The sequence below is a fragment of the Callospermophilus lateralis genome, chromosome 11, assembly GCF_048772815.1.
Source record: "Callospermophilus lateralis isolate mCalLat2 chromosome 11, mCalLat2.hap1, whole genome shotgun sequence".
Taxonomy (NCBI): domain Eukaryota; kingdom Metazoa; phylum Chordata; class Mammalia; order Rodentia; family Sciuridae; genus Callospermophilus; species Callospermophilus lateralis.
Window position 1 is genome coordinate 59,365,493 of NC_135315.1, and position 12,989 is coordinate 59,378,481.

General features: G+C 37.6%; 1 protein-coding gene across 27 annotated transcripts in view; it reads left to right on the forward strand.

The window, feature by feature from the left end:
• Positions 1-12,989, forward strand: part of Ncor1 (nuclear receptor corepressor 1) — a 155,256-nt gene that overhangs the window by 126,809 nt on the left and 15,458 nt on the right. For 22 of the 27 annotated variants that reach the window (XR_013092677.1, XM_076870297.1, XM_076870295.1 and 19 more), the window contains 9 exons: positions 545-772; positions 3,063-3,272; positions 3,739-3,888; positions 4,213-4,350; positions 6,168-6,333; positions 6,562-7,055; positions 9,477-9,605; positions 10,050-10,207; positions 11,235-11,458. Coding sequence is in view for 26 of the 27 variants with exons in the window: in XM_076870297.1 (XP_076726412.1) it covers positions 545-772; positions 3,063-3,272; positions 3,739-3,888; positions 4,213-4,350; positions 6,168-6,333; positions 6,562-7,055; positions 9,477-9,605; positions 10,050-10,207; positions 11,235-11,458 (1,897 nt within the window). In the remaining variant the exon portion in view is untranslated. The remainder of the gene's footprint in view (positions 1-544; positions 773-3,062; positions 3,273-3,738; positions 3,889-4,212; positions 4,351-6,167; positions 6,334-6,561; positions 7,056-9,476; positions 9,606-10,049; positions 10,208-11,234; positions 11,459-12,989) is intronic. The other 5 variants (XM_076870301.1, XM_076870309.1, XM_076870317.1 and 2 more) reach the window with 2 other exon arrangements.

Below are 12,989 nucleotides of genomic sequence, written 5' to 3' on the forward strand. Positions count from 1 at the left end.
AAGAGCAGAGCAAGGAAAAAATGTAACTTACAATTGACAGGTAACCAGGAAGTTGGGTTACACAGGCAGAGAGAAGAAATTGAAGCCAGATGTAGGAGTCATACCTACAAACAAGGCCAGCTGGGGCAACTTAGCAAGACCCTGTTTCAAAATAAACTTTACATAATATAAAGAGCTGGGGGTATAGCTTTATGGTAGAGTGCTTGCTTAACAGTATGGCAAAAGAAAGAAAAAAAGAAAGAAAGAAATTGAGATTTGCTATATGTGGGTCCAGAATAATTTGGAATATTAATCTCATTCAGAAAAAAAAATCATAATAGAATTTTGATAATCTTAAGGTGTTATAGTAATGGTGCTATTGCTCTCAAAGGAGCAATCTTTTCCAAATCTAGTTCTTGACACTTGAATATTTTGCAAGAATGAATATTTAAATCTTTAAGGAGAAAGAGCTCAAAAATATATGAATATTGTCTTAAGAGATGGATAAATAACCATACTTTGCAAGATTTCTTAAGGCTTTGTGGCATTGGCCCCTTTTTTCCAGTTACGATCTCTTCTAGCAAGTCTGCCAATCATGAAAGGAAGTCAACACTGACCCCTACCCAAAGGGAAAGTATACCAGCTAAGTCTCCAGTGCCTGGGGTAGATCCTGTTGTGAGCCACAGCCCATTTGACCCTCATCACCGGAGCAGCGCCGCAGGGGAAGTTTATCGGAGCCACCTTTCCACACACCTGGATCCAGCCATGCCTTTTCACAGGGCTCTGGATCCTGGTAAGCATGACACATAGTGAAGTGACAGTTATAGCAAAGAAATAATTTTTTAAGCTTCCTATTATAGTACAATAGGCAGATAATTATACATTTCATTTTTGCCAGCTGAACATCCCATGCTATCAACACCAAATCAAGAAGTAAAATTTTGGGCATAGGTTATGTCTCTGGTGAGTGCTTGCCTATCACATGTAGGCAGTGAGTTTGATCCTCAGCACTTTAAAAAAAATAGTTATTGTGTCTGTCTATACTGGAAATATTTTAAAAGAAGAAAGAAAATATTGCCATCGTCCTTTAGAGAACTAAAAATAATAGGTATCTGAAAAACTTTATTTGATGGCAGTTGGTGAAGCTGATTGGAAAAGTGAGTTAGTGTGAAGAAATACTTTATAATGACAGACATACTTTAAGTATGTTAATTACAACATAAGTAGACATTCATTTACCAGTGTGTTGATCTGAAGCCTAAGGCCTTAGATTATCAATTAAACCTAGCCTTTTTAATATATCCAGGTTCGGCTTCTTCTTCTTCTTCTTTTTTTTTTTTTTTTTTTTTAAGTGAAGGTAAAATTTTAAAGACAGTTTCAAGTAATCCAAACACAGAATCATTGTAGATATTTTTCCCAGTTCTTTCAGTTTGTATATCCCACACTTGATTGTTTCTTTATTGAGTCTTTCCATAGCAGCCAAACTCACTTTTCAAACAGCTCTTTTCACCAATTTTCAGATCATTTCATTACATAATTTAATAATACGTGTAGCTAGAAGAAACTTATGAGTGCATATCACTGATGTTGGTAGACATGGTTCAGGTGGGTACAAAGATGGTTCTGGTAGAAGCAGAAGTGTGCATGTTACTAGTGTGTGTACTGGGCCTAAGGCAGCACATTTCATGCAGCTGAAGGAGAGGAGCTGTCACACTGCAGCTGGGGACAGAGTTCTGTAAGAGTCACATTTTATAGTAGCAGAGAACTTGTAGGAAATATTTTCACTGAAAGCTGTGTCAGTGTCATCAAATTATCTGACACTTGAGAACATTAAGTTTCAGAGGAGTTCAAGCCTAGTACAGAGAGTCTCTAACTATGGTTTGTGTCATTTACATTTTTTGACTTTGCTGTGGTGAGAAAGTAATAGGCAGTGAGTAGAAATCATACTTCACAGTGTGAATGTGAATCTTTTCCGGGTAAGCAATATTTAGTATAAACCTCTCTCATGAGCGGCAGCTCCCAATCAGGAAGCCACCAGTACTGAATGATGCACTGTCTTGCTATGATGTTCAGGAGGTTAGGTATATAAATGTATTTTCAGTTTATGATATTTCCAACTTTACAATGGGTTTATTGGGAATATAACTACATAGTAAGTTGAGGAACACCTGTACTGGGAAAACTCTATCCCAGACTGAAATGGGACAGTAAGTTGACAGACTTACCTGACTTGGATTTCTGGATGAAGGAGAAGCAAATATTGCAGAAAATATATCGGTGGCTTTTCTAGGGAGAACATCTACATTTTGTTCTAAGACAAAATTTACATAATTTCTGTTGAGTGTCTATCATAGTCCTTTATTTTGTAGCAATTTTCTCTGCTTTTCATTTCATCCTAACCTGGATTATTATAAGTATTTTGAGGATAGAGACCTTGTCTTCTTTTTTTTTTACCATACCAGTCAGTCCCTTCACAATCTTTTGTCATGCTCTAAGTGAAGGATTGCCAGAAAAAGTTTGATAGTCTGTGCTTCAAACATGCACAAATTAAATGCTTGTAGACTAATTGTTTTTACTTCTAAAAAAGTGAATTTGCTATGTCACAAAGTGTTTCCATATATTTTTTCATTTGTGTATATTAATTTTATTTTCAAACTGGGGATGTGGCTCAATGGTGGAGCACTTCCCTAGCATATTTGAGGCCCTTGGTTCAATTCCCAGCACTGAAAAAGAAGAAAAGAAATCAACAAAAATTTTATTTTCAAACATAGCTCTTAGAGACTTCCAGTGAAAACATAATAGAGTTATATGTCAGATATTGAAAGTGAAACTATTTGAGAAATTTTTAGCTACTGTTTCTTCCCTTTCCCATTACACCTCAGACATTAGAATGCATTAAAATTTATATTGTTGATATATCAAGGTCTAAAATGAATCCACCTTAATTCCTATACCAAGTGATAATTGCCTGTGCTCTAACTTAGCAAATGATTTTTATTTCCTCACTCTTTCTGTGGGTGATGTTTGGCAAATGAATTTCACCCAGGACAAAACTTAATGCCTTTCACTTGTTCTTCTCTTAGCAGCTGCTGCTTACCTGTTTCAGAGACAGCTTTCACCAACTCCAGGCTACCCAAGTCAGTATCAGCTTTATGCAATGGAAAACACAAGGCAGACGATCCTAAATGATTACATTACCTCACAACAGATGCAAGTGAACTTGCGCCCAGATGTAGCCAGAGGACTCTCCCCAAGAGAGCAACCACTGGGTCTCCCATACCCAGCCACAAGAGGCATGTGTCTTTTTAGTTTAGATTTCATAGAATTTATTTTAATCAGTAATTAATAAACACTTGTTAAATGAATGATGGAAAGAAAAAAATGAAGGCTATATCCTTTTATATTTTAAGGGCTATAGACTAGCCCTTAAAAGTGAACATAGTAATGTATCAAGATGAGGTGTTTTGGTGAAAACTGAAATAACCAAAATCATTGTGCTAGATGTTTGGAATCCACGTTTTACTAGTTTGCTGCTCTTTTTAATTTGAATATCCCTTAAGATTATTGTTGTATAGTATTTAATATCCTTCTCTATATTTAAAGAAGATTAAAAGGTAATGATGATCCTAAAACCTTTTTATTTATGCTACATACAAATTATCATTGAATTATAGAAATAGACAAAATCCAAAAGTCATGTATAGTTGTATCTATCTTCAGAATAAATGCTTACATAAATTGTGTTTGTCTTTTGGATAGGAATCATTGACCTGACCAATATGCCTCCAACGATATTAGTGCCTCATCCAGGGGGAACAAGCACTCCTCCCATGGACAGAATCACTTATATTCCTGGTACACAGATTACTTTCCCTCCCAGGCCATACAATTCTGCTTCTATGTCTCCAGGTAAGATGCGGCAGTCATATACTTCTCCAGTAGGACCAATGTGCTTGAGTTTTATAACATAGCCTTTTATTATTTGGGCAGTTTTTCCCCCATTTGGTTTGTTCTTTTCATTTAATAATAGTTCTTATTTGCCATCTGTTACTAGATATCCTAGAAATGCTCTAAAAGCTTATGTTATGCTAGAGTCATTATCCAGGATTGTTAACAATCTTTCTACATTCCTATTGTGGAGCTTTTTGAAAAAATATAGTTATAAATTTCAAAAATTGTTCCTGATTAGGTTGACATTTTTGTCTTTAAGTTGCAGATTCATATGTTTTGCAGGACATCCAACACATCTTGCAGCAGCAGCAAGTGCAGAGAGGGAGCGGGAGAGGGAGAGGGAACGGGAGAAGGAGAGGGAGCGCGAACGGGAGCGGGAGCGGATTACTGCAGCTTCCTCTGACCTCTACTTGCGACCAGGTCAGTGAAAGGCTCCTCCCTCCTAGGGACAGGTCTTAGTGATCTAGAGTTGTGGTGTGTTGTGCTTAGAGCTCCAAGGGGCAAGTAAGAATTTGAAGGTGAAAAGTCATCACAAGTGAAATGCAGATGAAAGTCCTTTAAAGGTTGGGATGGGGGAAAGATGAATTTGACATAGAAAAAAACGAACTTTCCATGGCAAAGGTATCATTTTGATTAGCTCAAGCAGCTGCTCTCAGATGGGCCTGAAAATATTAAACACAGAGCTTTTTTTTGCTTTAGCAAAAAGAGCAGCCCAAGCAAAGGTATAGAAAGCTGTAACTATACCCCAGTTTAAATGGGGAATGAAAAATACATTTAGAAGTTGTGTCATGCTCTGAATGAGGGATTTCCAAACTACAGCTTGTGGGCCAAATTGAATTACAATTATATCTTAAATTTCAATGAAAAGTGCTGCCATTCTGTTCAAAAAGGAGGTGACACAATCAGAAGAACACAAGAGAGTGGCATGAGATGAATTAGAACCCTGAAGGTCCATAGTTGGATGGACTGGTGCCAGGAGGCCAGAGAAACTGTCAGTAGTTCACATGCCTCATGGCCTGAAATATTCTAACATAGGGAATGACCAAGAAAGAACTCCTGGGAAGAATATGAAAGTAGAATCAAAATGTCTTAACAATAACTGGATATGGGAAGTGGGGACAAGATGAGAAGCAACTTTAGTCTGCAGTTAAGACAGAGCATGTAAGCCAGCAGCACAGTGGTGCATGCCTGTGATTCCAGCAACTTGGGAGGATGAGGCAGAAGGATCACTACTTCAAGGCCAGCCTCCGCAACTTACCAAAGCTGACTCAAAAAGTTAAAAAAAAAAAAAAACACGGCTCAGTGGTGGATTACTTTCCTAGCATGCATGAGGCCCTGGGTTCAATGCCTAGCACCACAGATCAAACAAACAAAAAACCCTAATAAAAGAATGATTTTTATTTTAGACATACTGTATTCGACACATACTCGGAGTATCTGTTCTTATCCATGATATACTTGTCTAAATCAGATCATTGACCCTATCTGTATTGTCCAGTATTATATATGACCTAGCACTCAGAAGAAAAAAGAAAGCTTAGAGATGCCAACAGATCTGTAAGAGTTGAAACTGTGGCTTGAGTGAGACTTCCAGGTTCAAGAGTGTAAAAACAGAAATAGGTCAGTCTTTTTTAGATGTTTCTGGATGTGCTGATATAGGTGGAGAGAATAGGAAGCAGAGACATAGTTAGAGAGGTGGGTACAGAGCTGAGGCACAGTGGCAAGAAGGTGTCACAATCATGTTTTCATGGGGGACAGAGCCTTTGAAGTCAATGTAGCTGGCAATATGTGGAAGAAATCCCAAAGCTAGTCATCATATTTGATGCTGTCATATTATTCCTGAGAAATTATCTTAAACACTTCAGTGGTTGCAAAGCCTGAACACATTTAGATGTGACCCATTATCTGTATCCAATCAAAACAGTTTGAGAGATGAGCCTGTCTGGTTTATATTAATGCTTCATGCATTTGGTGCTATTTCTATTTCTCTGTAGAGTTAAAGAATGAAACTAGTCACAAAAATGGAAATGACAGTAAATCATAAACTTATGTTTTGTTTCAAGCAACTTGTGGGCTTTATTGAGAAAGGCCAGAAAGTAGAATATCACATTTCTTATCTCATGTTCCTTTTCTATTTAGTAACATAAGGAAATTAACAATCCATTAATGTTACTACCTATTAACACTAGCTTCTTCCTAATATCTTATCTTTCTTCTTTTTTTTTTTGCCCCTGCAGGCTCAGAACAGCCTGGCAGACCTGGTAGTCATGGATATGTTCGCTCCCCGTCCCCTTCAGTAAGAACTCAGGAGCCCATGTTGCAGCAAAGACCCAGTGTTTTCCAGGGAACCAATGGAACCAGTGTAATCACACCTTTGGATCCAACTGCTCAGCTACGAATCATGTCAGTCTCTTGTATGCATTTTGACTAGAAGAATACTATATTCTCTTACATATTGTGACTGCAGTAGTTAATAGTCAAGATTTTCTAGCCACTAAACTTCTTATTCCTTTTTTTGGTGGGAGGGGGGATTTGCCATTTGTCCATCTTCGCATCTCACACACACACATACACATACCCCAGAGTAAATGGTCTTCTCTTCATAGAGCTGTGATTTGGTTTTATTTACAGGCCACTCCCTGCTGGAGGCCCTTCAATAAGCCAAGGCCTGCCAGCCTCCCGCTACAACACTGCTGCGGATGCCCTGGCTGCTCTTGTGGATGCTGCAGCTTCTGCACCCCAGATGGATGTTTCCAAAACAAAAGAGAGTAAGCATGAAGCTGCCAGGTTAGAAGAAAATTTGAGAAGCAGGTCAGCAGCAGTTAGTGAACAGCAGCAGCTAGAGCAGAAAACCCTGGAGGTGGAGAAGAGATCTGTTCAGTGTCTGTACACTTCTTCAGCCTTTCCAAGTGGCAAGCCCCAGCCTCATGCTTCAGTAGTGTATTCTGAGGCTGGGAAAGATAAAGGGCCTCCTCCAAAATCCAGATATGAGGAAGAGCTAAGAACCCGAGGGAAGACTACCATTACTGCAGCTAACTTCATAGACGTGATCATCACCCGGCAAATTGCCTCGGACAAGGATGCAAGGGAACGTGGCTCTCAAAGTTCAGACTCTTCTAGTAGCTGTATGTATCTCAATCTGAGTTTCACAATGTGATATCTGAGTAAAGAATTACTTTATTCTTTAGGTAAAGCAGAACTATATGGCATAAAAGAATCCTAATGCTTGATGATAAATGTAAGAGAAAAGATTTTGTGGATTAGAACAGCAAAATGTGTCTCCTAGTTTTATTATGATTTAAATATCCCTGTTTTCTAAGTGTAAGCCTATCAGTGTATTTTTCAGGAGAAAACTTACCTTCAAAAGAACTAAAGTTGGGAATTGGATAGAAAGAGGGCAGAGCACATTAACATGTTCTTAAACAGTTTTTTTTTTTTTTTTTTTTTTTTTTTTTTTTTTTTTAACTGGATGTGGTGGTGCACACTTGTAATCCCAGCGACTTGGGAGGTGGAGGCAAGAGGATCACAAGTTCAAAGCCAGCCTCGGCAACTTAGCAAGACCCTGTCTCAAAATAAAAATGACTGGGAATGTTGCTCAGTGGTAAAGCACCCCTCCTCAGTAAAATAGGAAATAAAATAAAACACTGATACATACTTATATATTTTTTTAAAAGTTAAAGTGATTGGCATTTTGATCCAGTATGGTTTGTCACACTGATGTCTATAAGAATTCACCAATCTACACTAAAATGCTAGAAAAGTTACTTTTTAAAATTTTACTTTTAACTGTTGCCTAAATTCTATATGGAATTCCAGAAAAAACAAGCAGGTATTTAAACAAGCATCTGCTAATAATTGAAGTAACTGAATCATACAGTCTTTTCTATGTTATCTTCATTAAAGGAACTGAGTAGTATTGGAGATAATGAAAAAAAAAATTTTTTTATGTAGCAGAATGCAATGTGAAGTTCTTTTTATCTCCAAATATCCCCTTGCCTACTTTAAAACTTGTTTGTGTCTAAATCTACCCCATTGCTGAGGTTTTGAGAGAGAAAAAGAGACATTTTGATAGTGTATGGTATAGAAGAAAGACTTCCTTTTAACCTGGGATTAGGAAAATCTACAACATAGGTTTTCAACATGCAGAAAATTGCTAGCCCAAGGAAGAGAGGTAGTTGTATGAATGGGTATTTTGGAAAGGAATCATCAATACACATGGTAATACCTCCCACCCCCAGGCTTCTGGACCAGGGTAGTATAATCTCTAGGGTGCATAATCACTGGACTAAACACTTCTTTTCTGTTTGCATCACAAAACACACCTTGCTCTAGGAGTTTGATTTTCAACAAAATCAAAATTTTTATTTTTTTTTTCTATTTTTTCTGAAAATGGAAAAAATCCTGGTTCGTTCATATTTCTGGGTAGTTTATCTTATCACTGGGCACTGACTTGCTTGAAGTTCAAGTCTAGTGACAGTCACTTGGTCTGGGTTTTCAATTTGACTCTTGAGAGCCTTCCTTACCCTGGAATGAAGCACATTTCCCTCATTTTTGCCCCTATGTCTTCAAAAGCAACGTGAACAAGGTTCAAAAGTAGACTTTCTGTTGTCAGAATACTGTTAGTATTCAGTGGATGTAGGATGTTGGTTTGTAACAGTGGATATGGAGATTGCAAGTTAGTATAAATTTAGAATATAGTGGTTTATTTTAGTTCCTCAATGATAATTTTCATGCTATTTATTAGGTTTCTCTTTTCCTGAACCTGAAAAATTTTAATTTCCATGACCTACCTGGTTGGAGGTAGTTCAACTAAGAACTGGAGGAGCAGGAGGTGGTCAAGTCACAGAATTCATTATCACCATGTCCAGCTAGGGTTATAATACCCTTTTTTCAGACTTGAGAAAGTCCTAATGTTGCCTGTAGGTGTTAAAGAGCCCTCTAAAGTTAGAAGATTCCTAATCAGGAAGTTATATCTGCCAGTCTCAGATTCACATAACATGGTGATGAAAAATTATTTGGAGTAATTTTTGTCAACATTATAGAAAATCATTGTATAATGTTAGGTAATCCATAGTTTTAGAAACCATTATGGTAATGAAGCAGCTTTATAGCCTCAAACCTTTTTGAACAACAGATTGTCCCATGAAGTGGAATTGTTGGTATCAATTAACTGATGAGATCTACTCTCTCAATTATTTATTAATCTCCTCTGATGAGAGTTGCCCTGGTGATTTGTCAGCTCCCAGGAGATACCACAAGTCTGTTTTCTGGTCTGTTCCATCTCACTGTTTACTGTGGGCTTTTTAAAAAGACTAACTTAGAGTCCCACACATTCAGAAAACCCTATGCCTTAACAGAGATTAGGAACATAGAGGCACCTTTGGTACAGTCCATAGGGTTAGATAAGTTTTATCATTAACCAGGAATTGCCATTGGACATCTCTGGGCACAGGGGGGAAAAATTAAAATATGCAAATAGGTATGAAGAACTTGGACTTTTGAAACTTTTCAGGCATTCGTTTTAAAATAAGATTCTTTTCTTAAAGTATCTTCTCACAGATATGAAACACCTAGTGATGCTATAGAAGTCATAAGTCCTGCCAGCTCACCTGCACCACCCCAGGAAAAACTGCAGGCCTATCAACCAGAGATTGTTAAGGCAAATCAAACAGAAAGTAAGTCTTTTTTTAGCCACCATTGACATGTTATCATATCTGCATTTATCATTTACTTCAAAATTATCTGTCTCTATGCTAAGAAATAACTTATTTTGTTTGTTTCAGGGTCATCTTATATGAGTCTGCTTTTAAAAAGTTTTAAGACTGCACTAAGGAAAAGCAACTTTAAAGCTATTGCTAATTATTCTTTTGTTTATAGTTTAATGGTATAGAAAATAGTTTATTTGTTTGCCCACTTAAACATTCACATTTTATTCTACAAGTCCTCAGACTAATGTTGGTAAATAAATATTTTTTGCATCAAAATTAAGATACATAAATTCTGTGCTTAAAGTTCTGTCATATCCTTTTCGTGTATTCTTTGGAATTATGTTTAATCTTTGATAATGAGTAAAAAACAGGGGCATCCCTGGAGTAAGACATGTATGTGTTCTGTATTAGCCGATCCCACCAGACAGTATGAAGGACCACTGCATCACTATCGACCCCAGCAGGAATCACCATCTCCACAACAGCAGCTGCCTCCTTCTTCACAAGGAGAGGGGATGGGCCAAGTTCCTAGGACCCATCGGCTAATCACACTTGCTGATCACATCTGTGTAAGTTTTTCATTATTCTTACTATTTTTTTTTTGTTTCTTTTTACAGTTTTTTTTTTTTTTTTTCCTTTTAATGGTATTGGTGATTGACCCCTAGGGTCAATCTTTTATTTTGAGATAAGGGCTCAGTAAATTGCCCCACCTGACCTGAACTTGTGATCCTTCAGTAGCTGGGGTTACAAGCAGACAGCACCTCACTCAGCCTTAATCCATTTTTCTTTGGAGTGTTAAGAATATTAGCACACTGTGGCTGGGGGTGTGGCTCAATGGTAGAGTGCTTGCCTAGCATGCATGAGGCACTGGGTTCAGTCCTCACCACATAAATGTAAAAATAAAGATTTGTATCCACCTAAAACTAAAAAATAAAAAAATATATACATGTTACAACATTTAAAAAACATTTATTTTCTCAATGGTAGAGCAGTTGCCTAGATTGTTCAAGGAACTGGGTTTGTTTCTTAGCACCTCAAAGAAAAAAGAAAATAGACTTCAATGTGAAGAAACTCTTTTCCTTAGTAAGGTCTGCCACACTCCAGGCTCCTTTTTTTTTTTTTTGGTGATGCTGAAGACTGAACCTAGGGCCTTATACATGCTAGCCAAGCACTCTACCACTAAGCTACACCCCCATCCCTAATCCCCCAAATTTCTTAAATAGTAAGCTCTTTACCACCAATCTGTACCCCCAGCCCTGATATTTCTTTTTCTTATGTATTTTATTTTTAATAATTCTGAGTATCAAACTCAGAGCCCTGCGCATAGAAAATTGCTCCAGTCCATAGACAAAACATGATCAGTCAAGTGCTCTACCTTTCAGCTATATCCCCAAAACAAAGCAACCATCTTTTCTTTCTTTCTTTTTCTGCAATTCTGTAGATCAGACCTAGACCTTGTTTACCAATGATTTAAACCTGTGATTAAGGCATGTCACTATGCCAGGCTTGTTAGACTCTTATATGCTGTCTTTTTTTTTTTTTTGAGGGGGAGGGTACTTAATGAGTTTAATCACTTCCTCCTTTTCTTGTTCACAGCAAATTATCACACAAGATTTTGCTAGAAATCAAGTTTCCTCACAGCCTCCCCAGCAGCCTCCAACTTCTACATTCCAGAATTCACCTTCTGCTTTGGCGGCTACAACTGTGAGGACTAAAACCTCAAGTCGCTATAGCCCAGAATCCCAGTCTCAATCTGTCCTTCATCAAAGACCAGGCTCTAGAGTCTCTCCAGAAAATCTTGTGGACAAATCCCGGGGAAGGTAAATTGCAAACCATATGTAAATTTTCCAGCAGTAAAACACTTTGAATATATCTAAAAGATAGGGTACTTATTTCTCACATCAAAAGTTAATTTGCCTTTGTTTCCTGGAAAGTATAAATTGGGATTTTTTTCCTCCGTATATTATTCTTGGAATCTCTACCGTCTGGGCATTTGATGTTCTATTATTTGCTGGTTATGAAAAAGTTTAGTTTTTTTTTTTTAATATTCGATTTTTAGTTGTAGATGGACACAATAACATATTTTATTTTTATGTGATGCCAAGGATTGAACCCAGTGCCTCATATGCACTAGGCAAGCGCTCTACTGCTAAGCCACAACCCAGCCTAAAAAAGTAAAGTTCAGTAGTCATTTAGGGATACTTAAGTGCTCCTTCCAAAACATCTGTCAAGCCTAGCACGTTGGCAGGCCTGTAATCCCAGCTACTGAGGAGCCAGGAACGAGGACAGCCTGAGCATGGAGTGAGACCCTAATCTGAAAACCAAAAAGAAAAAAAAAATCTCTCAAACATCTCACTCTTTGTTTTCTGTTGGGGCAGCAGAAATAGATGCTTCAAAAGGTGACATTACAAATAGGAAAGTGGGGCCAATAGAGGCGCAGTGGGAGGAAGCGTTTAATGTGACAGGACTATCTGGTAAAGAGTGTACTTTCTCACCTGATGTTCTGGGTCTGGATTTAAGAAAAAAGGAGGCAGTTTTTTTGTTCAAAATGATAGACTACAAAGTAACATGTTTATAGCTAAATAGCACAAAGGGAATTAATAAGAATTTAGAGAACAAGAATGAGATATTGGGCTGGGACTGTAGCTCAGCTGGCCTAGCACATGTGAGGGTTTGATCCTCAGCACGAATAAACAAATAAATAAAATGTATTATGTCCATCTACACTAAAAATGTTTTTTTTTAAAAAATGAAATATCAACAGAGCAAAGAGTGGCAGATACGGGGAAGACACACAAGGCTGATGAACCGTAACTGGGAATATGAAGACAAATCTGTAGCAGAGATGATTCTCTAGTCTGCCTGCCACCCCTCAAAATTAGCAAAGAACAGAAGGAAGTAAGAATATGTGTTTAAGAAGCTGAGTAGTCTTTTTTAGAATTTTCAAACATATACAAAAAGTAAGAACAGTACTGTACATCTCCATACTCCTATCACCCAGCTTTTATAATCCTCAGTAAATACCCAGTTTCATTTCATTTTTATCCTCCCTTTTCCCACCCTGGTACTGATTGAACCCAGTGGCACTTACCCTTTGAGCCACATCCTCAGCCCTTTTTATATTAGAGACAAGGTCTCACTGAGTTGCTTAGGGCTTTGCTAAGTTGCTGAAGCTAAATTTGAACTCAGGAACCCACTGCCTCAGCCACGCAAGCCACTGGGATTACAGGTATGTGCAACTGCACAGGCTTTGCTGGATTTTTTTTTTTTTTTTTTTTTTGTCAATTTTCAGTGGACCTTTATTTTTAGTTATTTATATGTGATGCTGAGAATCAAACCCAGTGCCTCACA